The sequence below is a fragment of the Lissotriton helveticus genome, chromosome 9 (assembly GCF_964261635.1).
Source record: "Lissotriton helveticus chromosome 9, aLisHel1.1, whole genome shotgun sequence".
In the NCBI taxonomy this organism is placed as follows: domain Eukaryota; kingdom Metazoa; phylum Chordata; class Amphibia; order Caudata; family Salamandridae; genus Lissotriton; species Lissotriton helveticus.
In genome coordinates this window covers 234,133,491-234,158,590 of record NC_136070.1, presented here as the reverse complement: position 1 = coordinate 234,158,590, position 25,100 = coordinate 234,133,491, and the positions used below count along the sequence as shown (strand labels likewise).

The following is a 25,100-nucleotide window of genomic DNA, read 5'->3' as shown; positions in this document are numbered from 1 at the left end:
GCCAGTGGAGGAGCTTCAAGGCTGGTTTCACCGAGGCTCTGGCAGGAGTGTTAGTGAGGATCCGAGCAGCTGCATTTTTGATCCTTTGTAACTTGTTCAAGGTTGCCTCCGGGGCACCTAAATAGATGGAGTTGCTGTAGTCGAGCCTCGATAGTATAAGGCCCTGGATCAACAGTCTTTGGGAGGAGGGGGGGAGTAGGGGCAAGATCTTTCGAATGGATTTCAGGAGCCCGAAGCATGTCCCTTTCTTTGCTTGCGTTGCAAACGATAGATCCTTTTCGAGCCACACTCCCAAGCTTTTAACCTCGGGTTTCATTGAGAGTCATTGGACTCTCAATGGTTATGTGACCTCAAATGTAAATAGTTCAGCCTTGATGGAATGCACCCTCTAGGACAGCTGGTATCTTCAGAGTGAAACAAAAATTCCTTCTGTCACTACTTCACAACACTACTTTTCCAATCATCTCAGATGTAAGACAGTCTTTCTGTTTGTTGCCTGTATGAGAGCACATGTACATCTTTACCATTGTTAGTAGCATCCGCGGGCCGTGGAGGGAGTTACGGTGGGGCAGGGAGGCGGGGAGGGGGAGGGGCAGGGTGGAGGGACCTAAAAACTGGCATATGGATAATTGCAGGTAAGTACACAATTTAATTAATAAAACGAAATTCGTAGCGCGCACAGCATCGCATTTTGCGATGCAGTGCGTGCTACGAAATTCGTTTTAATAATTAAATTGTGTACTTACCTGCAATTATCCATATGCTGGTTTTTAGGTCCCTCCACCCTGCCCCTCCCCCCCCGCCTCCCTGCCGCACCGTAACTCCCTTCACGGCCCGCGGCTGGTTAGTAGCAGTGACTTTGTTCTCTAAAGGCCATATGTAAAAAAGGTTTTAGCAGTCAAAAATGGAGAATCAGGCCGTTTGTGAAGTCTAAATAGCCTTTTGACATGTACTTATCTTAGGTGCCATTTGTAGAGCGCACTGACGCCGAGGCTTCCTGGCGCTGAGAGACAGAATGAGTGAGGGGGAAACAAAGTAGCGGGGTTCTAACAAAGGGAAGGGAAGAGGTGAATTTTAAGTACTTTCCTGAAGTTCAAAAGAGAGGATGAGGATTTGATGGAGAGAGGGAGGGGGTTCCAGAGTGCAGAGGCTAGGTGAGAGAAGCGGCGACCGCCGAATTTCTTAGTTTTGATTTTGGAAGTGGCAAGTAGGTGACAGTGGGCCGAGCGGAGGTCACGCTGAGGACAGTAGGGGCGGATGAGAGATGTTACAAACTCAGGGCCAGAGCCATGAAGGGTCTTGAAGGTAAGGCATGCCACCTTGAAGGCTGCCCTTTGGGCAATAGGGAGCCAATGAAGGCTATGGAGCAGGGGTTTGGCAGATTGCCATCTGGGGATGTTGAGGATTAGGCGGGCCGCTTGGTTTTGGACAACCTGGAGGCGGTGAGTCAAGGATGATGGGAGGCCATGGTAGATTGAGTTAGAAAAGTCTAGGCGGGAGAGCACAAGTGATATCACAACTTGGGTAAGTGCAGCGGGGGGAAGTAGGTGGCGGACTTTGCGGATCTTCCAGAGCTGGTACATGCAGGAGGATATTACTGCTCCCACCTGTGTTCTGAGAGAGAGCTCGGCATCGATGATCACACCCAGGCTCTTTACAGTTTTCGCCGGGATTGGGGGAGGGCCAAGCGCCGACGGCCAGAACTGCTGGCCCCAGTGAGCGTGACTGAGTCCCGGGAGGAGGAGCTCAGTCTTCCCGGGGTTCAGTTTCAGTTGGTTCTGGTTCATCCAACCTTGGATGTGAATCATAACTGCGTGAAAGGTGTTAATGGCATGAGGTGAGTCGAGCAGGAGGATGATCTGCAAGTCGTCAGCGTAATTGAAGGTGACAATGTCCCATTTTTGAAGGGATTTGATCAGGGGCCGGAGGTATAAATTGAACAAGAGCCGCGAAAGGGAGGAGCCCTGGGGGACGCCACAGTGCATGGGTGCCTTGGCGGCGGTGTAGGGCCCCAGGCGAACCGCCTGTATTCTCACGGTAAGGAATGACTTGACCCAGTCAAGCGCGGCGCCCTGGATGCCAGCCTGCTCGACACGGTGGAAAAGGATGTCGTGGTCCACCGTGTCGAACGCGGCCGAAAGATCAAGGAGGACGAGGGCTTGGGGAGAGCCTGCGTCCGCGTTGCTCCTGAGTGTGTACAGGACTGACAGGATGACGTGCTTAGTGGAGTGGGCAGGTCTGAAGTCGGCTTGATTAGGCTCAAGATGATGGGATGATTCGATGAAGTTTGACAGGCACCGAGTGACGTGGGCCTCCATCAATTTTGAGAAGTACGGGAGGAGGGAGATGGGGCGGTAGTTCGAGGGCTCCGCGGTGTCGGCTCCCGGTTTTTTGAGGAGGGGCACTAAAATAGCCTCCTTGAAGGAAGTTGGAACGGTGCCGCTGCTGAGTGCCCCATTGAGTAGAGGTAGAATACAGTCTGGTAAATGCAGACATATGCTCCGCAGGACTGATGGCGGGCAGCAGTCGTTCGGGGAGCCAGATTTTACCCGGATTGCTAACTCTGCTAAAGAGGTAGGGTCAAGGAGCGGAAAGGAGGAGAAAGTTAAGGGATTGTTAGGGCAAGGGTCCGGTGGGGGTGACTGGGGAGAGGGGGGATATCGTTCTTGATTTTTGTGATTTTGTCTAAGACAAACGAGTTGAGGGTGTCACAAGCCTCCTGAGTGGGAGTCTGGGCTGGGAGAGTCCTGTCGTCAGTGGTGAGTTCGTCCATGACTCTGAACACCTCTTTGGATTTATCAGCTGCCGACGAAATCCTGTTAGAGAAGTGTTCCATTTTGACTAGGCTAATGGCAGCTTTATATTCTTTACACGCAGCCAAGTAGGTAGGACTGTCGGGCTAGGTCTGAGTAGTCACGTCTCCAGGTGCGTTCTGACTGCTGAGTTTTTAGTTTTAGAAGCTTAAGATCACCAGAAAACCACCTGTGGGAGTTGCGGTGCCTAGTGCAGGGGAATTTGACCAGGAGGGCGAAGATATCACTGGCCGATTCAAGCCAGGAGCCAAGATCGTGTTCCAATCCGTCGATATCATTAGAGGGGAGGAAGGATGGACGGGTGTCAGCCAGGGCAGTAAGGAAGCCCTGGGAATCGTATGTATTCCATTTCCGTGAGGAGCCACCAGCCATCAAGGGAGCGGGGATCTGACCGGCGACAGTGATGGAGGTGTCGACAAGGCTGTGGTCGGACCAGACGCAAGGAGAGACGTCTGGTGTTGATAGGGCCAGATTACAGGTCCAGATCTGGTCCAAGATATGGCCTTTGTTGTGGGTGGGTTGGGTAACCTGTTGGGTGAGATTCAGGCTGTTGAGAGTCTCAAAGAGCTCTGTGGCATGGGAGCCGGCATTGACATCGCTAAACCAATAGTTTAGGTCGCCGAGAAGGGCGAAACTGGAGTGCGATGTTAGAAGGCTAGACAGTTGTTCACTCAGAGTGGTGGAGAAAGATGGCATAGGATGGGGAGGCCGGTACAAGAGTAGAAGGGTAAGGGTACCGGTATCAGTTTGCATACTGATAAGTAGATTGTCCACCTTCGGAATGGGGAGGGAATAGGAAGAGACAGAGTTCAGACGTTTGGATATGATGGCAGCCACCCCACCCCAGGGGCGATCACCGGGGCGGTCGGCATGAAGGATGAAAATGTAAATGTATTGCGACTTATATAGCGCACGTATCACCCGAAGGCATCAAGGCGCTTGCCTTGGGAACCCGTCCTGGCTTTTCCCTGTGAGATAACCCGTACTGGGTATCCCAAGGGTGAAAGCCAGGCATCCCGCAGCGGGTGGGCCGCCGTAGTGGAGATTAAGCAACTATTGCCCAGAGTTGCAGCGTGGGACCCAATGATTAGAATAGGCACCGAGGCGAGAATTATCGAGTCCGTGGACATTTTTGGGCTCAGGACCCTGCCGCATCAGGAATTAAACCCTGGTCCCGGGCCAGACCTCTGCATCAGGGTCTGCCGCTCTAATCAGTGAGCCACACTCCTCCACTAATGTAGTAGTCAGGGGGGAGGGCGGCCAAAATATCAGGGAGAGACTCAGAGTTTAGCCACGTTTCAGTGAGCAGGAGCATGTCCGGGTTGGTGTTTGATAGCAGAATGAAGATGTCCTCAGAGTGCTTGACCAGAGAGCGGGTGTTTAAGTGTCACACTCTAATGGTCGTGATGTTCGCATTTGGCGTGACTGGTAGGGTGCTACCACTAAGGTGGTGTCGGTCGGGGTGCATGATACCGGCAGTGCGTATACGGCGGATAGCCGTTGGGGGTGGGATGGTGGTGGGGTGTTGCAAGTCTCTAAGGGATTGAGGGGAATACGAAATATGATGGTCGGCGTGGCGTGCCCTAGGGCCCGTACTGGCGCGGACGGGCGCAGACGGGCTCGCCTTTGGCGCGCCTTCGGCGCGCAGGTGGCGGGCCCGCTGCGCTCGTCCGCTGCGCGTCCGAGAGATGCACATTATTTATAGGGCGTGGAAGGGTGGCGTGGGGGGCGTGGCCTCGCAAGGGGGCATGGCCTCGGTCCTCGCCGAGCTGGCGGCAGGAAAAGCTTGTGCGGGCTGCGGCAGCGATAACTCGGCTGCGCAGGAAAACAGGGAAGCCAAGAAGTAAGTGCACACAGGTTAAAGTGACAATAACGTTTTTTAAAAGAGATTTGTTAAACAAGTAAAAAGCTCTCGGCTTCCGCCTCAAGAGCACAATCTGTCTGGGCTGCGAGCGCTAGCAACCAGCGCTTTTAAAGGGTGGCGTGGGGGGCGTGGCCTCGCAAGGGGGCGTGGCCTCGGTCCTCCCCGAGCTGGCGGCGGGAAAAGCTTGTGAGGGCTGCGGCAGCGATAACTCGGCTGCGCAGGAAAACAGGGAAGCCAAGAAGTAAGTGCACACAGGTTAAAGTGACAATAACGTTTTTTAAAAGAGATTTGTTAAACAAGTAAAAAGCTCTCGGCTTCCGCCTCAAGAGCACAATCTGTCTGGGGGGTACTAACTCTATTTTGCGAGTCAGTAGCCTATTACCGACTTGCAAAATAGGGTTTGCAAGTTGGTATTAGGAAGGAGCGTGTCAAGGGCGTCCGTTCCTAATAGCAAGTCGCAAGGGGATGCATGAATGTTTTGTGACTGGAAAGCGGTCACAAAACATTTTCAGTTTACCGCCTACTTCAAGTAGATGGTAAGTCAGTCGCAAACAGGAAGGAGTTTCCAGGGGACCCTTTCCTGTTTGTGAATGGTTGTGAAAACGTTTTTTAAGAGCAGGCTGTTGTCCTACGGACCACTGCCTACTCTTAAAAAAATGAAACTGAAACGTTTCATTTTTCTTTTTGAAATGCATCCCATTTTCCTTTAAGGAAAACAGGCTGCTTTGAAAAAATGTTTTACTTTAATTAAAACTAAACTAGTGATTTTGGCCATTCCCAATAGGTCACAATTTGTGACTTGCCTCATAAATATTGATGAGGCAGGTCCATTTGCAACACACTGGGAATCGCAAACAGTGTCAAACACACTGTTGTACATCGCATTTTTCAACTTTCAAATTGTGAGTCACTAAAAGTAAAAATTAGGAACTCGCAAAATGTAGCTATCGTACAGGGGCCCCTAGTTCCAACTGAATGTGACACTGTCAGTGACCCCTGTTTCCAGTTTACCAGTCGCCACAGTCACAGTTCATTGATGGTACCCAAACCTGAGCATCCACCAGCCATTCGTGATCCTGGAATCTGCAAGGACTCATGATTCGGAGACTGCATGGTGTATCTCAGAGAGACATTTCATCCTGCTGGTATTGCCGACATGGGAGTGTCCCACAGTACCCAGAGCATCAGGCATCACTTTCAAAAGAGTGGCAAAATTGCAGAGAACGATGGACTTGTATTCCTCTGATCCCTCTTATGTGAAAAATTATGCAAGTAGGAGGACTTGCTTTTATCAATTGGATCTGGTAGTCAGCCTCGGGCGGTAGTGGGAGTACCGGCCGGGCCGTGACGTGGGGAGGGGCAGGGTGGGGGGTAGTAATGTATGGATTACAGACTTTAAAAGGTAAGTAAACATAAAAATAAATAAAACAAATTTCGATGCACACACTGCATCGCATTTGGTGATGCAGTGTGTGCAACAAAATTAGTTTTATTTATTTTTATGTTTACTTACCTTTTAAAGTCCGTAATCCATACATTACTACCCCCCACCCTGCCCCTCCCCCTCCTCACGTCACCGCCCGGCCGGTACTCCCACTACCGGCCGCGGCTGCTGGTACTGGATTTCAAGAGCCTGTACATGTTTCTATGAGTCTAGCATCATTTACTGTGCAGGGTGATAGATTGATTACCTCCAGTTCTGATTTGAGCAAATCGAACACCACTTTAATTTGCATTACATCAATGGGCACTTTAAAGAATTGAATGCACCCCACAGTAATTTCTTATTTAGTGGACTGCATGTGGATTCTGTCTTTCACTAAAGATTTTAGATGGCACTCCAAATTGCTAGCACTCCAAACTGGCGGAAGCCACAGCTCCACTTAGATATAACTTCACTCCTGCTCTACTACTTATCTAACAGGTTGATCTGAGGGTGGTTTGGTGTCAAACTCCTCCTCTTCTGTCACGTACTTCTCCCACTCAGTAAGTACCTTGATTGGTTCTTCAGTAGGTTCTTCAATAGGGTCTTCAATGTTATTTTCATTGGTTTGTTTTAGTGTTTGTTTTTACAGTTGTATATAGTGCACACATGACCTGAAGATATTGGAGCGCTTTATATGAGTGTCAGTTACACGGATACATTCATTTATGTTTTTTTAGGCATGGGAGATTACGTGATTTACCAAGAATCACAGGATGTTGAGCCCTCTGTGGGTTCTTTTGTGGGCTCTTGTGTTCCTTCTTTTTACCTTCAACCTCGAGTAAACCTCTCTGTCCTGTAAGCAAGGGGTCAAGTTTGCCACCTGGAGACACTATCTGATGCTGATGAATAAAAGCTTCAGTGCAGGACTGCCAGGACTAGTGTATGTTTGAAGGTGCCCTGATTCTTGGTCTCTTGGTCTGACTTCATAATCAGTTAAAATCCATGCCATACACAGGACTGAAGATCAATGCTTCCATACATATAACTCGGAACCAGATACTTCTAGCCATATGCCACACATTTGTCTGGGAGTCATGTTTGGAACCACCAGCCAACATTGTGCATGCACGGGAAATACAAGATGTCGACCGAGCGATATACGCCCACCATGTAGCCCGCCTAGCCCGTTGTAACCCCCTGCGGAGCCCGCGAGGCGGCGTTACCACTGTACTGTATGTATATATGAAAATTGCTAATAAAAAACTGTTGAAATAAAAAAATAAAACAAATAATATTCCTCAGTGGATCACCAGAAGTTAAAAAGACAGTGATCACAATTCTTGTCTTAAACCTTTTGGTTTGCTGGTGACACATCGTTTGAACAGTAACAAAGATAAAACTAGCATTCCATTCCTCTTTCGCATGTATGCTCTGATGGATATGACAATAGATCCTGATTACATGGCCTTCCCACCTGTCTTCAACACTAATCTTTACTGTAGAGGTGGTCTAGGGAGGAGGTGGCTCCATAGAATCTTTGCTTTGGTGGCTTAGGTCCTGTCTAGCTCACTAAGTGGACAGTGATTGGGCCACTAAGGTTCCTGTCTCAATTTCCCTGTCAGGGTCCATCCCAGTGCTGGGACCCAGTGCTTAATTTGAGCTTGTGGTTTCCAGTGCTCTGCACTAGCATTTAATTGTCAACACCTACACTTATGGTAGTCTGCCACATTGGGGCACTGCTTGTCTAATTTACGGATGAGCACAAAACAGTTGTTTATTAACTGAATATGCATTACAAAAATAGTAATACCTGCTGTCCAAGCCATTCTTACGGCTTTGGGGGATTGCAGTACTCCCAAGTGTCACACTTGTAGGAGTGGAATGGTTAGTAGGTGTGATGGTACTGCTACTGGGTGTGCTGTCATAGGATATGGGAGATGCAACCTGCGGTGGCCTCCTGACAAGCGACCTGGCACCTATTGTTTTTAAAATTAAGCACTACTGGTACCTCTTCAGGATTCACACTCATTCTTATGGTTTACTTCATTAATCATATAAATCTGAGACAATTCACGTTCATAACTGCCTAGGGTCATTGATAAGCATTAATGCCAGGGGCCATTGATGTTTATTACTGTCTAGTACCATGGTGGTGCTTAACTGTATGAGGCCGTTCAGGTTAATTTTGGCCATGGACCACTGATGAACATTACTATAGAGACGATTTGGGCTTACCCCTGCGTGTGGCGATTGAGGTACATTAATGTCAGGGGCCAATGAGGCTTGTAAATTCCTGTGGCTATTGGAGTTTTGTTAATTCCACAGACCATTGTGACTGAGGTATATGTGCATGCTTGATGCATGACTGTGTTCAAGGTCTTGTATGACTGCTATTCCATGAGCAGCCCATGCAGGTAAGAGCAGTGGGGCAGGGTGGGGTGGGGGGGATTCGACAGATGACGATGAGGAAAAATAAAATTTAAAAAAGAAGAAAAACACTTACCTTACGCTCACCGCATTGCCGAATTGGCTTGCGGTGAGCGCAAGGTAAGTGGTTTTCTTTTTAAATGTTTTATTTTCCCTCATTGTTGTCTGTCGACTTCCTCACCGCACCACCCCACTGCTCTTACCTGCACTGGCCCCTCCTGTAGCTATTCTGTGAACTTGAGTGTTTGCTTCTATGTTGGTCTGTATGTGAATGGCAGTCTGTGAGTATATTATTCTCTCTGTTTAAGTGCATGATTTATTTGAATGCGTTCAAGTTTATTGTACGTCTATGTGCATGCACGGTACACAATGCAAACCGATTTGATTTGTCAATGCATTTCTGGTTGTTCAACCTCAATGTAAAGACATGTACAACGTATGCTTTAGTTGGAAGTCTACAAACTCTAGTTACCGCATAAAAATATTTATCTTCTTCTTAATTCCCCTCTGAACACATACAGCAAAAACTGAGAAAAAAGATACAATTTATGAAACATGTGATTACCTGTTGGCATAATTGTCGGACGTAAATGTTTTCTTTGTTTTCATATCCCCTGTACCACTGTCAGAACATTTCCAATGGAGATAGTGCAGAAAATTCTTAAGAGCATTGTGGCGTTTTACCCAACTCATAAATAATTCTGAGCAGTATATATTTATATATTCTTTTTAATGAGACTTGCTTGTTGGTAAACAAAAGAATTTCGCATTCACAGCCCCACTCTGCTCTCTTCATTTTTTGGTCTGGAACATCAAACCATTTCCACTGATCGGAAAGCTTCCTTTGCCCATCGCAAAATCTTAAAAAGGTAATTAAATGCCACACAGGCTGATGACTTCAGGTGGCACAGCGGGCATATTCGTATAGATCAGATTCAGGCTTTGTCAAGATGAATTTATGTGTTGGCTCAAAGAGTTGGTGCAATGAACTACACCCATTCGTCTCTCAGACAACATGTATACGGTTTGGCTCGTAAAATAAAAGTCATGTTTCTTTTTTGTTTGAGCAGCAAATAACGAAATTAACAGAGCTGGCTCAAGAGAAGCAGGCGTTGGAGCTGAAAACCCTTAAAGAGATGGCAGAAAGGTGACAATTTTTTCTTATTAGCTGTTTACAGTTCTGCTTGTGATGTACAACGCCCGTTTGCAGGCACAAACCAGAAATTCACAAAATGACAGATGTTGCTACATCATAAGGGCTTTTTAATGTTAAAAAGGACGCTTTCTCGTGCACTGACTGTACCTTTCTTTTGTACACCTTAGCTGCTGATGTTGTTGTATCTACCCTGTATGATTTGCCTTCCAGGTGCAGTCTTCAAATAAAAAGAGTTAAACCTAAAAACCTTTGTATACATTGGAATTTTCTTTCTGACTTGTAAGAGGGCTTTTTGCGACCTTTCAGGAACGTAATTAGGAGGGAGCATGAAAGAGGTATCCTCTAATCCTATTTAGAAATTGGAACGGAATGTATAAATTGCTTGAGAGCATAGTTGTGGTTGTAAACCATCTCATCAGTTACCGAGCCCAGGGGACGTAACTAATTTGCAGAGGGGAAGCTGTCCTAGGAGGATTGCTGGAGGACAGAAAGTACATTTACAACTCATAAGTGTGGCAGAGAAAATGGGTTTTGAGACCTCTTCTCAACTTATTAGGCTGATTGCAATGAGCCGAAGAAATGTAGACATAATATTGTGTATGCAGTGACCCACTCCTAAAACTATTGTACCTCACAAGGCGGGTGCTCCTCTCGACCTGCTGCAGGTCACTGGGTGGAAACATGTTAGTAGTGGCTGTGGAGCCTAAACACAAGGAACTATGAATTATTGCCCTTGAGGTTTGTGTATAAAAATGACCAAAAAAGTGATGTTGCACACTGGCTGGAAAGACTGTGCCAGTATTCCCCAATGCACAGTGGAAGGGGGACATTCCTTGATGTTGTATTATTCCTGGAAGAGTACTGGCAGAACTTCCAGCAGCTTACAGAAATGATACATTTGATTGGTAACAAAAGTGAGGCTGCGTAAGATTACCATTATTATGACTCTCCTACCCGTTGCCATGGTTAGCCCCTCCCACCACCCATGGAAACTAACCTCTGGCTCAACCTTATCTGACTAATTGGCTGTGTCAGAAACTATGGTGTTAGCGCGGTTGTATGATGTTACAACGCGATCTATTAGATCGCGGTACATCACAACGCATCTTTTACAACACAAGTCGTTACCACGACTTGCGCTGTAGGATGCTGGACTTAGGAATTCTTACTATTCCAACTCCAGCCTACATACAGTAGGGAAGGTGTTGGAATAGTAAATCCACTATTCCTTAGTCTAGAGCGCCCTCCAGACTTGCGTTGTAAAAGACGCGTGGTAATGGCAGCGTGGTGTTTTGACCGCGTTGTCATGGATGTTCCCCGTTAGCGCAGGCTTATCATGCCTGCGGCATAGGGCATGGCCACACACAAGCTTAAGGGTGTGCATTTGAAGTACTAACTGCGTGCTGTTGAATTTTAACTAGACAAGTAGCAGCTCGTCCTCTTGTTCTCTTTAGGCAACAATTTTCCATGTTTGGCTATAATTACAGAATCTAGAAGTTCAGGAGTTAGAGTAAATCTAACTTTGTCGGTTTAGTTCATAGGATGTTTAAAAATCTTCTGTGATTTAGATGACTATTCTATGTGAATGCAGGAATCTATGTACTTTAAACAATATAAAAGGAAACACAGATTTAGCTTTTTAAAATGTTTTAAATTTATATATTTAAGGTATTTAGAAAGCGTGTGGTTACCTAGGGCGTCATGCCATTAAAAAGAAGGACCATAAGGACTTATTAAAAAGACTGTTAAATCATAAATAAACACATTTTTAATAGCTTTCTAAAGTGCAATAAATTAGTCTGAGCTCCCATATGTAGCAGCAGAGTATTCCACAGTAAAGTAGCCTAGTAGGCAAAGGATCATAATTTTAAAATATGGCAAGCTATGGAAATGTAGAGCTTATCGTCTTGATAGTTGGAAAAAGTAAAAGCGAGACGTAAACCCTGTGAAGTAAAATTGCCTTTAATATATCTCTCCTCAGTGACACTAAACAGATGAAAAAGAAGCTGGATTTAAAGAGACAAGAACGGATTGAAACTGTGAGCAAGAACACAATGGAGAAGGCATCTCAAGACAGGTATATATATTCCCTACTGGGGGTCGCCATTAGGTAGTTATAGTTAGGTCTGCTCTTCCATAGATAGAGCTTTCATTTGGTTTTCTAATAACTTTGACTAAAGACACGCGCATTCGTTATTGCTCCTAGCGCGGCCTGGATGATGATGACGCTCTGTGTGGTTTGATTTGAAAAATTACACCAAGCGAGACCTTTTTTAAATATTGAATGTGAATTTATGTACTCTGTTTTTAAAAATTAACTTGCTCTTTTAAAAACCACGTTTGCACTTTACTAACCTTTCTTGTGCCGATACTTGCCGCCCCTGCTACCGCGGTCCACCGCAAGCGTTAGGCTTGTTTGTTGTGGAGGGTGCAGGGCGCTACCTACTTCCGGGCTCCTTCCCGGTGCCGGGCAGTGATTGGTTAGAGGGTGGGGAGGCGGTGCTGAGTGCTAGCGCGGCCCCTACAAAGCCCCAGTAATTCCAGACGTTCCTTCTAAAGACACGCGCATTCGTTATTGCTCCTAGCGCGGCCTGGATGATGATGACGCTCTGTGTGGTTTGATTTGAAAAATTACACCAAGCGCGACCTTTTTTAAATATTGAATGTGCATTTATGTACTCTGTTTTTAAAAATTAACTTGCTCTTTTAAAAACCACGTTTGCACTTTACTAACCTTTCTTGTGGCGATACTTGCCGCCCCTGCTACCCCGGTCCACCGCAAGCGTTAGGCCCGTTTGTTGTGGAGGGTGCAGGGCGCTACCTACTTCCGGGCTCCTTCCCGGTGCCGGGCAGTGATTGGTTAGAGGGTGGGGAGGCGGTGCTGAGTGCTAGCGCGGCCTCTACAAAACACTGAGATGTCTAACACGTGCAGCGGGGACGCGCAGCGCCCACGCCAACCCCGTGCCCAAGACACCCCTAAGACCAGCCCGTCTGTGCCCGTTCGTGCCAGGACGGGCTACAGGGCAGAAAGCTATGTCCCCCAACTTAGCCCTGTACAGGTAATGTCATCTGACCAATTGAAAGCCCTGCGCCCTACTCCGAACGAAAATTGCATTCTGCTCGAAATCCCTCACTCGGGAACAGCTACCTGCTCTCATTGCAGTTGTACAATTTCATCCTTTCAACCTTACCCCCCTCGCAGAACTAGACGCAGGAAGCAAGTTAAGCAGCCCCTCCCTAATAACGATAACTACCTGTTTTATAGTATTAACTGTCGCTGCTTGCCCATGCACAGGTTAGATATCTTTGATTTGCTAATGGACAATAAACCTAGCGCTCTGTTTCTTACAGAAACCTGGCTACACACAGGTTCTGGCCCTGACATAGGTATGGCACTTCCTCCGAACTACGCAATTGTCAGGATGGATAGAACTCGAAAAACGGGGGGCGGAATCGCTATTGTTTATAATAAAAAATTTTAATGTACATTTGAGCCATTAGTAATCCCTGAGTGTGAAGCTGCATCTTTTAAAATCTGCCTCAATCCCAATTTTACATTGTCTGGCATCTTAATGTACCGACCTCCCGGAAACGGTACTAAATGGGCAGCTGAATTGGCCAATCATATTACCCCTTTCCTTCTAGTATCCAAAAACTTCTCCATTATTGGAGATTTAAACCTTCATCTAGAAGACAAATTTAATATGACATGTGTCAATCTGTTGGAAGATCTCATAGCACTTAATATTCATCTCATTAACTCAGGGCCCACCCATAGGGCAGGACATCTACTTGACCCTTTATTTTCGAATCTCCCCCAACTTACTTGGTTGGATACCACCCCTGTATGTTGGTCAGACCATTTTTTAATCAAATTCAAGCTCCAAACACTTAGTGCTTCCACTGACCAAACCAGGCTACTGCCCTCACTAAGGAAAAATTGGAAATCCTTAGATATCTCCAAGCTTAATGCAGAACTCAGCATGCACCCACCTAATAAAAACCAAACCATGGACAGTATTGCGATGGCCACTCAACAATGGCTTACAAATGCGGCAGAGTCCTGTTTACCCACCCCTAATACCAAGGGGAATATACATCGTCCCCCGGCCCCATGGTTTAATGACTCACTTAAGGAGGAAAAAACAAAATGCAAGGCGCTTGAAAGAGGGTGGCGTAAAGATTTCGATCCTGATAAAAAAAACAGATATCATACTGCTAGAAATCTCTACCACACTGCATGCAAAAAAGCACGTGCCACATATGTAGCTAATACCATTACGGGAGCTGCAAATAAAGCCAAAATATTGTTTAACACAGTTAAAGATCTTGCTGGAGCACAAACTATTGCCCCATCGCGTCCTCTGAACGAGAAGCAATGTCAGGACTTAGCCCAATTTTTCTCTGATAAAATTGACAAATTAATCACCGAGATAGATGGGAACACTCCTGACACTGCCTCCAAGGAAGAGTGGGAGTATACTCCGACCGTAAACCAGACCCTCCAAAAATGGCCACCTTTTACAACTGATACCCTTATCTCCATTATGAAAACGATTAAATCTGGTTCTCCTCAGGATCCCATTCCCATTAACATAATTAAATTATCGGATGCACCCGCCCTTGAAATTATTGCAGACACTTTAAACTCATCTCCAGAGCTTTCCACGGTACCCACCGTATGGAAACATGCCATAGTGACTCCACTGCTGAAAAAACCTACAGCAGATCCAGACAAATTGGCCAATTATAGGCCTATTTCACTCCTCCCAGCTTTTTCCAAATGTCTGGAAAGACATGTGCATTCAGCCTTAACTCTTTTTTCAGAAGAGAATGCCCTTCTTCACCCTACCCAGTCAGGTTTTCGAGCGGGTTTCTCTACGGAAACTGCCTTGTTGGGTATCTCTGAAACTATTAGTAAACTTCTCGACGATGGTCAGACGGTTGCGCTTATTTTACTTGACTTAAGCGCAGCCGTTGACACTGTGTCGCACAAAAAGTTACTCACCTTGCTGGAAAAAAATGGAATCGGTGGAACTGCTCTGCAATGGATTAGATCCTTTCTGAGCCAACGGACATATCAAATAGCTTCGACTGCTGCATGCTCTGGACATTTCGATTCCCCCCATGGAGTACCACAAGGTTCCATCCTTAGCCCGCTTTTTTTTAATCTCTATCTCAGACCCTTAGCAGACCTTGTGGAAAAAGCGGGACTTACCTTCATGACGTATGCAGACGACTCTCAAATTGTCTTTTCAGTGTCTGAACCCCAGATATCATCTTCGTCTCTCCTTAAAGAGGGCCTTTTGAACATCTTCAACTGGATGACAACTAACCAGTTGGAATTAAATGGAGACAAGACGGAGATTCTCCTTCTGGGCAAGCAGCCAGAGCTGTGGAGTACATCACACTGGCCTGCCCAGATGGGCAATCTTCCTATACCAGTGCCTCATGCAAGGAATTTGGGAGTAATACTGGACAATTCGTTGTCCATGAAACAACAGGTTAACAAAGTAGTGGGCCTCTGCTTCACGATCATGAAGTGGCTCAGGAAGGGCGTGGCTGAGCACGCAATGGTGGACGACGTCCCTGGGTAGAGCTCCGTGAGAGGCTCCCCTACCACAGGCCATTTCTCCACGAATATTCCCCGCAATGCTTGGAAACTGACAGCGAGTCTCCATTAACCCCCCTTCTAGCCCCTGACGAAGTTTGGAGCAGCTGGTCCCTACGGAACTGCTCCTGCGGAGGTCAATGCTACCTGCCCACCCTGCGAGTGGTCCCGCTCGGAGTGGAGCGTCACTTGAGGCCGGGGATCCATCTGGCTGACTGGGCCTAGTGTGGAGGATCGACCACGGTCAGCGATCCTGTTCCTGTGCATTGGAGGTGTGGGTTGTCGAGATCGCCCCCACCCAGTGCTCTGCAGCGGGGAGCGCTGGAATCGCGAGACCCCCCCTGCCGCCGTGAAGGCTTTCAACTGCGGGCTGCCGCGGCGGACCTGGTAGTAGCACTTACTTGATTGCCGGGGACCGCATCTGCTCCTGCGCAGCACCTTACGGCCCAGTGACTTTACACGGAGCACCCGCCTGCTTACATATCCGGCTGGCGCTCACGCATACCCGACTGAGGAAACGGGCCCTGTCTTCTTCCTGCTGAAGTGCTGGGGGAGTCGGCGGACGAGGGAACCTGTGACATTTTGGCGGCAACCTGCTTGGAGCTCCGTTCCCCGTCCAACTACAGCTTGAACTCGCCTGGTGCCTGGCCGAGAGGCGACGGGGAACGCGGTGAGTTGCGCCTGGTGGCTACCCTCCCCCCCCCGGCTGCAATTAGTGAGCGGCTCCCCCCTTGAGTGCTGGCGCGGTGGCGGACGCCATTAAGGAATCGCCGTGAGGGCCCTGAACACTGCCTCACACAGCGCTGGCCCAGTTTGTTGCTGTGGCCCTGCACTGCACGGGGTCTCCTTCATCCCCCCTCACTCTGCATTGGGGTGCTGATGCTGCGCCCTAAATCTGTCCTGCTGCTCGCACATCTACGCTATAAGCCCTGCAGAAAACGACACTGGCGGTGATTTGGGAGAAGGTGGGCAGCTGTGACGCATGGGAAGACTGGTGAACACCCGGCGACACGGAGAGACCTACAGGTGATTGCGGCCCCGTCCATGATTGCTACCGCCCTTGGGAACAGACGGATGGGCATTTGAGAGGTAGTCCCTCCACCTCACAACCACGTTTCTTCATCCCTGGTGTTTGCGCCATTCCGCGACGGATCCTGCTCCTCCTGTGGACCTGTTGGCGGTGCGACCGCTAGTGGCCCCTTCTTCTTGCGGCCAAGCGACGTTGCTCTCCTACTGAACGTTGATCCCAGTCATATTTACGCGCTTCCTCCATTTGTTTAGTTGCACGGAGCGGCACCTTCCATGTCTACTGGACCCAAGACGAGAGGTGTGGCTAGTGGCGTACAGGTGAGAGGCAAGACGATGAAGCCGACCGAACAGGATCAAACGGCCTCCAAGCTGGACACTATGTTGGCGGCGATGGAGCGCTTGGAGGAGTCACTGCAGTTGACCCGCACCTCTCTTGAAACCAAAATTGATGGTGTGGCTATAGACCTGACCCACCTCCGCGCTGACCATAAGAAGCTCGCTGAACGCACGACCACCCTGGAGTCCACGGTGACAGACCTGGCGCCCAAGGTCACCCAGATGGATACCCATGTCCGCGACCTACTTTATAGGGTGGAATTTTTGGAGGACCGCGCGGAAGATGCGGAAGGACGGGCCCGAAGGAACAATATTCGCATTGTGGGCCTTCCGGAGAGATGGGAGCCTAGAGCGGTACCCGAACATGTGGAGCGTTGGCTGAGAACTATCCTCCCGGACGGTGCCCTCTCGCAGCACTTTCTTGTGGAACGTGCCCATCGTGTGCCGTCCCGTCCTCCCCCTGAAGGTTCCAACCCGAGGCCATTGCTGATCCGTGTGCTGAACTATCGTGACCGCGACGCTATCCTCCGTGAAGTAAGGAAACTTACCGAAGTCAGAGTTGAGAACGCGAAAATCATGTTCTTCCCAGATTACACGATACAAGTACAGCAACAGCGGCACTCATTCCTGGGAGTGAAGCAGCGCCTCCGCCATCTAGCTCTCAAATATTCCTTGCTATTCCCTGCTCGCCTACGGGTTGTGGCTCCGGACAAGACGCATTTTTTCAATACCCCTGAGGAGGTTGAGACCTGGCTCGACTCGGGTGTTGATACCGACCCTGGCGGAATGCCCTCGAGGATGCGTCGTGACAGAGGTGCCCGTCGACGCCGACGTAGGAGACCATCGATGACGGCCTCGACACACACGGACACAGAAGTGGGCCCTACCCCGGAACATCAGCAGACTGAACAACAAGAGGCTCTTCGCATGGTAGCGGTAATCAGCGGATCGCTTCCGGGAGACCCTGCCCTGGGAACCAGCCCCGAACATCAACCTAGCGTATCTATACGGCCTGTCAGACTCTCAGGTGTCGGGAGATCTTCCTGACGTTACACCACAAACTGCTGATTTGCTGCACTGACAAGCGTTTCCCACTGGAGGGCCACCACGATGGAGTGGTCTCCTTTCTCCGGAGGCCGACCCACATGATGCTGATCAGGCAGAGGTCCCTCTGGGGGAAGTGCCCGTACTGCTGATGCCTCCTGGACACTTATGCGAGGCTCACGGGTGCCGCTGGGACTTCCTGTCCGCCTCGAATAGTGTCACCTCCTGGACACACATGGCGAGGAGGGCACACCCCCCCCCCAGAGGTGAGTGCCTATGTGCGTCCTGCCAGCTCCCGCTGATACTTCTCAGATGCCCGACCCCTTTGAAGTTCCTTCCACATGTGTAGCAGACTTCTACTGTTTGTAGTCATTGAAACACTACCTGCCTGTGTGGGGGAGTCTACACCCTCACCCTGATTACATGAATCCATAGTACACTTACTACTGTAACCTCAGTACCCTCCCCCCTGAAGACACAACCTGTTAGTGCTCACTAGAGCGTTTGGACGACTGAATGTTCGACTGTTGTCCTTTTGGTGTTCAGTTTAAGTTTTACATGTTTCTGAAATTGGTGCTTTTTCCCTTCTCTAATGATGTGTGTGGGCGGGGCGGCGGGGCGGTGCGGGTGCGGTGGAAGCCGTGGTATGATACGTTGATCTTTTGTGCGGTTGGGTGGGGTGGTGGGGTTGGGTGGTGGGGGCGGGGAGAGAGGGAATGTCAATGTCGAAGTAATGTCTCCTGTTAAATTTTGCACCTGGAACGTGCGGGGCATGCATATCCCCTCGCGACGTTACCAGGTATTTTCATATCTAAAACGACATCAGGTACAGATAGCTTTACTGCAGGAGACGCACTTGACGGAACATGAGACGCGCGCCTTGCTACGCAGGTGGAGGGGACAGCTTCACGCCACAGATTACTCGGCCTATGCGCGCGGGACTTTGATATGGGTTCGGCCGGGAGTCCCCTTTGCTCTTACACATAGCACACTGGACCCTGAGGGCCGATATGTAATATTACAGGGTAGACTGGACGGTCAACAGATCATCATAGCCTCTGTGTACGCCCCCAACACTGAACAGGGGCGCTTTCTGACGCAGTTATCGACAGTGCTGGCGACCTGGCCGGGTGTTCCACTCTTACTCGTGGGCGACTATAATTGCGTGCTGGACGTCCACCTTGACCGCTCATTCCCTCAACTAGTGAGTGCACCGGTAACCAGTGCATCGCGCACATTCGCTGACTGGGCGGTTCAGTGGGATCTACCTGATGCTTGGCGCACTCGCAACCCTACCGTGCGAATGTACTCCTATTATTCAGGTGTACACACGCTACACGTCAGGCTAGACCGATATATGCTGACCAGAGACCTGTTGCCCCATGTCACTGACACCACCTATTTGGGCCGCACTCACTCTGACCACAATCCTCACACACTTGACTTTGCCTGGGAACGCCCACACCCACCGATTCCCACTTGGAGACTGCAGCCAGACGTATTGCTGGATGCCCCATTCCGTGAAACACTCTCGTCTCGCATACTTCAATATTTCGATGATAATACAGGCACAGCGTCCTCCCCGCAGGTCGAGTGGGATGCATTCAAAGTAGTTGCTCGGGGTTGTTGTTTGGGCACGCAGGCGGGGCAGAGGCGACAGGTAGATGGGGAACTGACGAGGGTGGAGGCTACCCTGTTGGAATGCGAACAGGATGCTGCGCAGGGCGACGACACAAGACTTATAACCGCGCGCGCACATCACACCCAACTTATGGACAGGCTCAAACATCTGAATTATGCTGCACACTCAGCGCGCGCACACCACGCTGGCGACAAGCCGGGCAAACTTTTGACCTGGCTGATTAGGCAAGACACTCAATCACTGCCGATAATGTCGATCCGCGATGCGCAGGGGACAGTGGTGTACACACAGGGGGCCATACACGACGCTTTTACTACTCATTATTCAGCCCTGTATCGTTCCCGCATCCGAGCCACAGGGGAAGACATTGCGGAGTACCTGTCCGACCTGCCATTGCCGGTGGCCACTACGGCCCAACGCGACGAGCTGGGCGCCCCCCTCTCGGAGGCAGAGCTCCGAACAGTTATATTCTCCCTATCGAACGGTAAGGCCCCAGGCCCAGACGGTTTGCCTGCGGAGTTGTACAAGGCCTACTCAGCGATGCTCATTCCCGAGATCCTACGGATGTACCGAGCGGCGGTGACTGATGCCATGCTCCCACCCACCCTTAATGAGGCGAACGTGATCTCCCTTCTAAAACCTGGTAGAGACGGGCTTCATTTGGGCTCCTACAGGCCACTGGCCCCCCTCAACACGGATTATAAGATCTTGGCGTCCGCCCTAGCACAGAGGTTGGCCCCTCTGGTCCCCACACTGGTACACGCGGACCAAAGCGGCTTTGTGCCTACTCGCAGCACGTCCTATAATATCAGGCGACTGTTCGGAGTACAGAGTCTGGCTGTGTCCCACTGGCCACGTTCAGGTTGTGTCGTACTGGATCTTGAAAAAGCCTTCGATTCGGTGGAGTGGCCCTTCCTTGCACAGGTCCTGGAAAAATATGACCTTGGAGCCGACTACACCCGGATAGTAGAGCTTCTCTACTCTCGCCCAGTGGCACGAGTGCGCACTGGTAGGCTCTTTTCGGACCCGATCCGAGTACGTAGAGGAACCAGACAGGGGTGCCCCCTCTCCCCTCTGATTTTTGCACTCCTCATGGAACCCTTAGCTGCGCAGTTACGCGCCTCTGGGGTGGATTGGGGCATCCCCCTGGCTAATGGGATACACTCCGTGTCCTTGTATGCAGACGATCTGCTGATTTATGTCAGAGACTTGTCCTGTTTTCCTCGAGCGCTCACTACCATCTTTAACACATTCGGCGACGTCTCGGGGCTGCGAGTCAACTGGGCGAAATCGGGGGTGTATTCTTTCGCTGCGAACATGCCGGAGTGTGACATCACTGTGGCAGGGGAGCGACTGCTCTGGTACCCGACTGTCTTCAGATATTTGGGCATTCGGGTTTATTGCGATCCCGCAGATCTACTGGACGGAAACATCACAAGGACGATCTCGTCACTCTCGGCCCAGGTGACCTTTTGGAACTCCCTGCCGCTGAGCGTCCCTAGCCGCATTACTCTAGCAAAGATGATTGCCCTGCCCAGGCTACTGTATTTCTATGCGAACTTACCTATATACGTCCCTACTCGTATTTGCCGAGACCTGGAAGTTCTGATCAGGCGTCTGATCTGGAACAAGGGACGCCCTAGAGTGGCCTTGAAAACCATGTATGATGCAACGGAGAGTGGGGGGTTGTCGGTTCCTAACCACGAGCTCTATTATCTCGCGGCGCAGCTCCAGTGGGTCACATATTGGCTGGCCGGTAAGAATTTGGGGGACACTGCAACACTGGATGAGATCATGACGGCCCCACAAATCCATGCTCTATTTCACCCCCTGTCTAAGTCCCGCTGTCCTGCCCAGCTCCACCTCGCGGTGGCCAGAAAATGCTACGTTAGGTCCCTGAAACTCACAAACACCACCAGGCCTTATGCACCTAATCTGCCATTACTGGGGACGCCTTGGAACGGAGGGACTCTCACGGGACCTGCGTTGACTACTTGGACGACATCTGATCTGGAGAGCCTAGGCGATCTGTTTGAAGATGGTGCCCTCCTTCCTTTCGCGAGTTTGGTGAGAGACGCGAGCCTACCGGCTGGTCAGTTCTTGACACACACGACACTCCTACACATCCTGACCCAGGCTTGGGGACCGCTGGCGGAGGAGCCCCCAACTCATCTGTTGATTTAATATCTACATGTGATGGGGAACGGCACTCACGTGGTACACTGGCTTGCTCAAGCGCTACACTTCCATACACAGTTCCCGTCGCAACGGCTGCGTGACAAGTGGACGGCTGATCGAGGCCGAGACTGGACGGATAGAGAATGGACAAGGATACTGGCTGGGATGTTACACGTGCCTCGCAATGCCCGTTTTAGAATTATACAATACTTTATTATCCATCGCGCCTATTTATCGCCTGACAAAATTAATAGATATTTTGGGCTGTCCACGTCAGCATGCCCCAGATGCAAATTAGTCGACGCTCCATTCCTACATGCCCTCTGGACATGCCCCTCCCTGCACTCCTACTGGCTGGTGGTGATAGGTACCCTGTCGAGGGCGACGGGAGGACACTTGCCATATACATGGGAGGCGGGCTTATTGGGTTTGTACAGGCGGACGAAACAGACGAGGGTCAGGGAACGTTTTTGGGATCTGGGACTGATAACAGCGAAGCGCCTCATTACCAGACGATGGAAAAGTGACACCCCCCCCCGCGGGCGCTACACTGGCGTACGTCCTTTGACTACTGGGCACGAGCGGAAAGCATAGCACTACGCAGCGAAGAAACGGCGGGGCTCCGCAAGTACCCCATAGCGCAAGACTGGGATGAACTATTAGTGGCCTTTCACCAAGCGTGCTTGCATAGCGGCATTGTTTAGTACCAACTACCTGTCGCTGCGTGTCCCTGTTACTACCTTCCCTCCTCTCCCCCTCTTTTGCCCGGCTCGATGGCCCCCCCTGCCCTCCTTGCCCTACTGAATACTGTACGTGATTACCTATGGTGGCTACTGCTCTGTGGATTATAATTGAGCATTACTAATTATTTATCACTGCTTCGCCTTGTAACACTGAGATGGCATGTATGATCTGATAAAACAAAAATGCAATAAACATATTCAAACAAAAAAAAATGAAGTGGCTCAGGAAGATCCTATGGATGCTGCCTTTCCCCATGCAGAAAACGGTGGTCAACGCCTTAATTACATCTCGGCTCGACTACGGGAACATCCTGTATTTGGGTGCAAATAAGGCAGTTACAAAGAGACTGCAGCTTGTACAGAATGCGGCTGCCCGTCTCCTTTGCTTTATACCTAAGAACAACAGCGTGTCCCCCTACCTGCGTGAGTTGCACTGGTTGAGGGTGGAAAATCGTATCAGGTTTAAGGCCTTAAACTATATGTTTAAAATTAAAGCAGGTATCGCGCCCAAATACCTTCAGGCATTAGCCCTTCCCTAAATCAGCGGAAAAATGTTGTGTACCTAGATTCAAGCTAGTCAGGATGGGAGGAAGATCTTTTGCCCATCAGGGCCCCTCCATCTGGAACACACTCCCAATCCATATACGAAAGGAGCAAAGTCTTACTAGGTTCCGAAAAGAGATAAAGACCTGGTTGTTCGACCAGTATTTTTGAACGACCTCTGCTGTATATTCCATCATTTGTGCTGTGTTCTTAGGCGCCGGGAAACCCTTTTTGGGTAGCTGTTTGCGCCATATAAGTTTAAAAAATAAATAAATAAATACATTTGTCTCGTTTGATGAATCTTGATGAAACTTTCCAAAAAAAAGTTCATCTAGCTCAGCTCCTTCCACAAAGTTTTGAGGGTGATTCGCCCAGCAGGGGCCAAGAAAAAAGGGAAGGGTCCCAAAACTCAGAATCCTCATGAATTTTTCATAGTCTTCATTAGCCAAGGCTGCAGCAAAAACTGCTGAACGAAATGGCAACAAATTTGGCAAAAAGCTAGATCTTGGTCCGCAGATAGCGCTTTTTGTCATTTCGTGTAAATCCATTCAGCCGCTTTTAAGATATTAAGGGTAAAAATGTATTGTATATTTTGTCAGTTGAGCTCACAAGAGCGCGAAATCAAAAATGGTGACCTGAGGTTAGGGGAGAGGCCAATTATTCCCGTGAGCCTTCATATTCTCACAGAAGCAAGGGGCTCCAGCAAGTCTCGAAAGAACGACCGCTCTGATTGGCTTGCTGTTGTAATGTTAGACATGCCCACCTCTTTACTGTGAAAAATTGGAGGTGTTGTGGAAATGAAGTAAAAAAGCTATACAAAGGAGCAGCAGAAAGGCATGTTGTCTCCCTAGATTTAGAGAGGAAGTGTCTAAAGTATAAGTACTGTGAACAAAAATAAATGCATATAGTTTTTCACTAGAATAGTGAGAAAGGAGTGAATGAGTTCTCAATACTTTCTATTAGTGGGACTTCATATTGTGTTCCATGTTTTTAAGAGGAAGTTTGGAATAGATAAGTAAGGTTACATCTTTTGCTTAAAAAAAGTTACGATCTTGCGATACTTTCACGGCATCGTGAAAAGGAAGAAGGAGTAGGTGATGTTTGAACACACTCTGTTATGCACACTTGCTACTGTATGAAGAAATCTTACTGGCAGAAACGAGACCCCCGGCCTTCTCCACACCCTACTAATCACACCTATCATTACAGAGAGAGGTCTCAGCAGAAAGGCTATTCCCTCCACAAACCCTACTATACACACCCATCATCTGAGAGAGAGGTCTAAAATGAAAGGGAAGTCCCTCCCCACACCCTACTATGCACCCCCGTCATCTGAGACAGAGGCCTGAAAGGAGAGCCCAGTCTGTCCCCACACCCTACTATGCACACCTATCATTGCAGAGACAGGTGTCAGCAGAGAAATGAAATGAAATTAAATGAAATGAAAAATTATATTTCTATAGCGCGTAAACTACCCGGAGGCCTCGCAGCGCTTTTGACTGATTACTGTGGCGAGCTACAGGGTGGATTAACATGCTTTTGCGAACAGATGGGTTTTCAAAGCCTTTCTGAATGCCATCCGGTTATTATTCTCTCTAAGGGTTGGAGGGAGAGAATTCCAAAGCCTCGCGGCGGTATGGGAAAAGGAGCGGCCGCCCCATCGGGCTTTGTTGATTTTAGTTGTGGTTGCTAGATGCAATGAACTAGAGCGAAGGGCTCAGGACGGGGCATAGGGCACAACTAAGGGGAACAGGATGGCAGGGCCTGTTCGGTGAACGGATTTGTGCACAATGCACATGGCCTTAAACTGTGCTCTGGCAGCCACTGGGAGCCAATGAAGTTCTTTTAGGGCTTTCTTGGCTGACTGCCAGCGGGGGATGTTGAACAGTAGTCGAGCTGCACAGTTTTACGTGACTTGAAGCCTGTTGGTCACTGTTGCCGGGGCTCCTAGGTATAAAGAGTTTCCATAATCCAGGCGGGAGAGTATCAGGGTCTGAACCATGATTCTCCTTGCCTGGAATGGAAGCAGAGGGAGCACTTTGCGGAGCATCTTCATTAGCCCGACACACGTGGAGGCTGTTTTGGTGGCTTGGACCGAAAAGTCTAGCGCTTTATCGAGCCAGATTCCAAGGCTCTTTATCTTAGGTTTGGGGGGGGAGGAGCGCCGAAACATGTGGGCCAGATGGAAGCTAGAATGGTCGGTGGAGGGTTGCCCAGTAGCATAATCTCCGTCTTCTCCCCATTAAGTTTGAGACAGGAGGATTGCATCCACTTAGCAACAGCCTCTA

The 25,100-nt window shown here is 49.3% G+C and overlaps 1 protein-coding gene across 1 annotated transcript in view; it reads left to right on the top strand.

Annotated features, from left to right (window-relative positions):
• PLCB2 (phospholipase C beta 2) overlaps window positions 1-25,100 on the top strand; it is a 544,505-nt gene that overhangs the window by 492,384 nt on the left and 27,021 nt on the right. Inside the window, exons 27-28 of the mRNA XM_078659789.1 lie at window positions 9,601-9,677; window positions 11,668-11,763. Coding sequence (XP_078515915.1) covers window positions 9,601-9,677; window positions 11,668-11,763 — 173 coding nt within the window. The remainder of the gene's footprint in view (window positions 1-9,600; window positions 9,678-11,667; window positions 11,764-25,100) is intronic.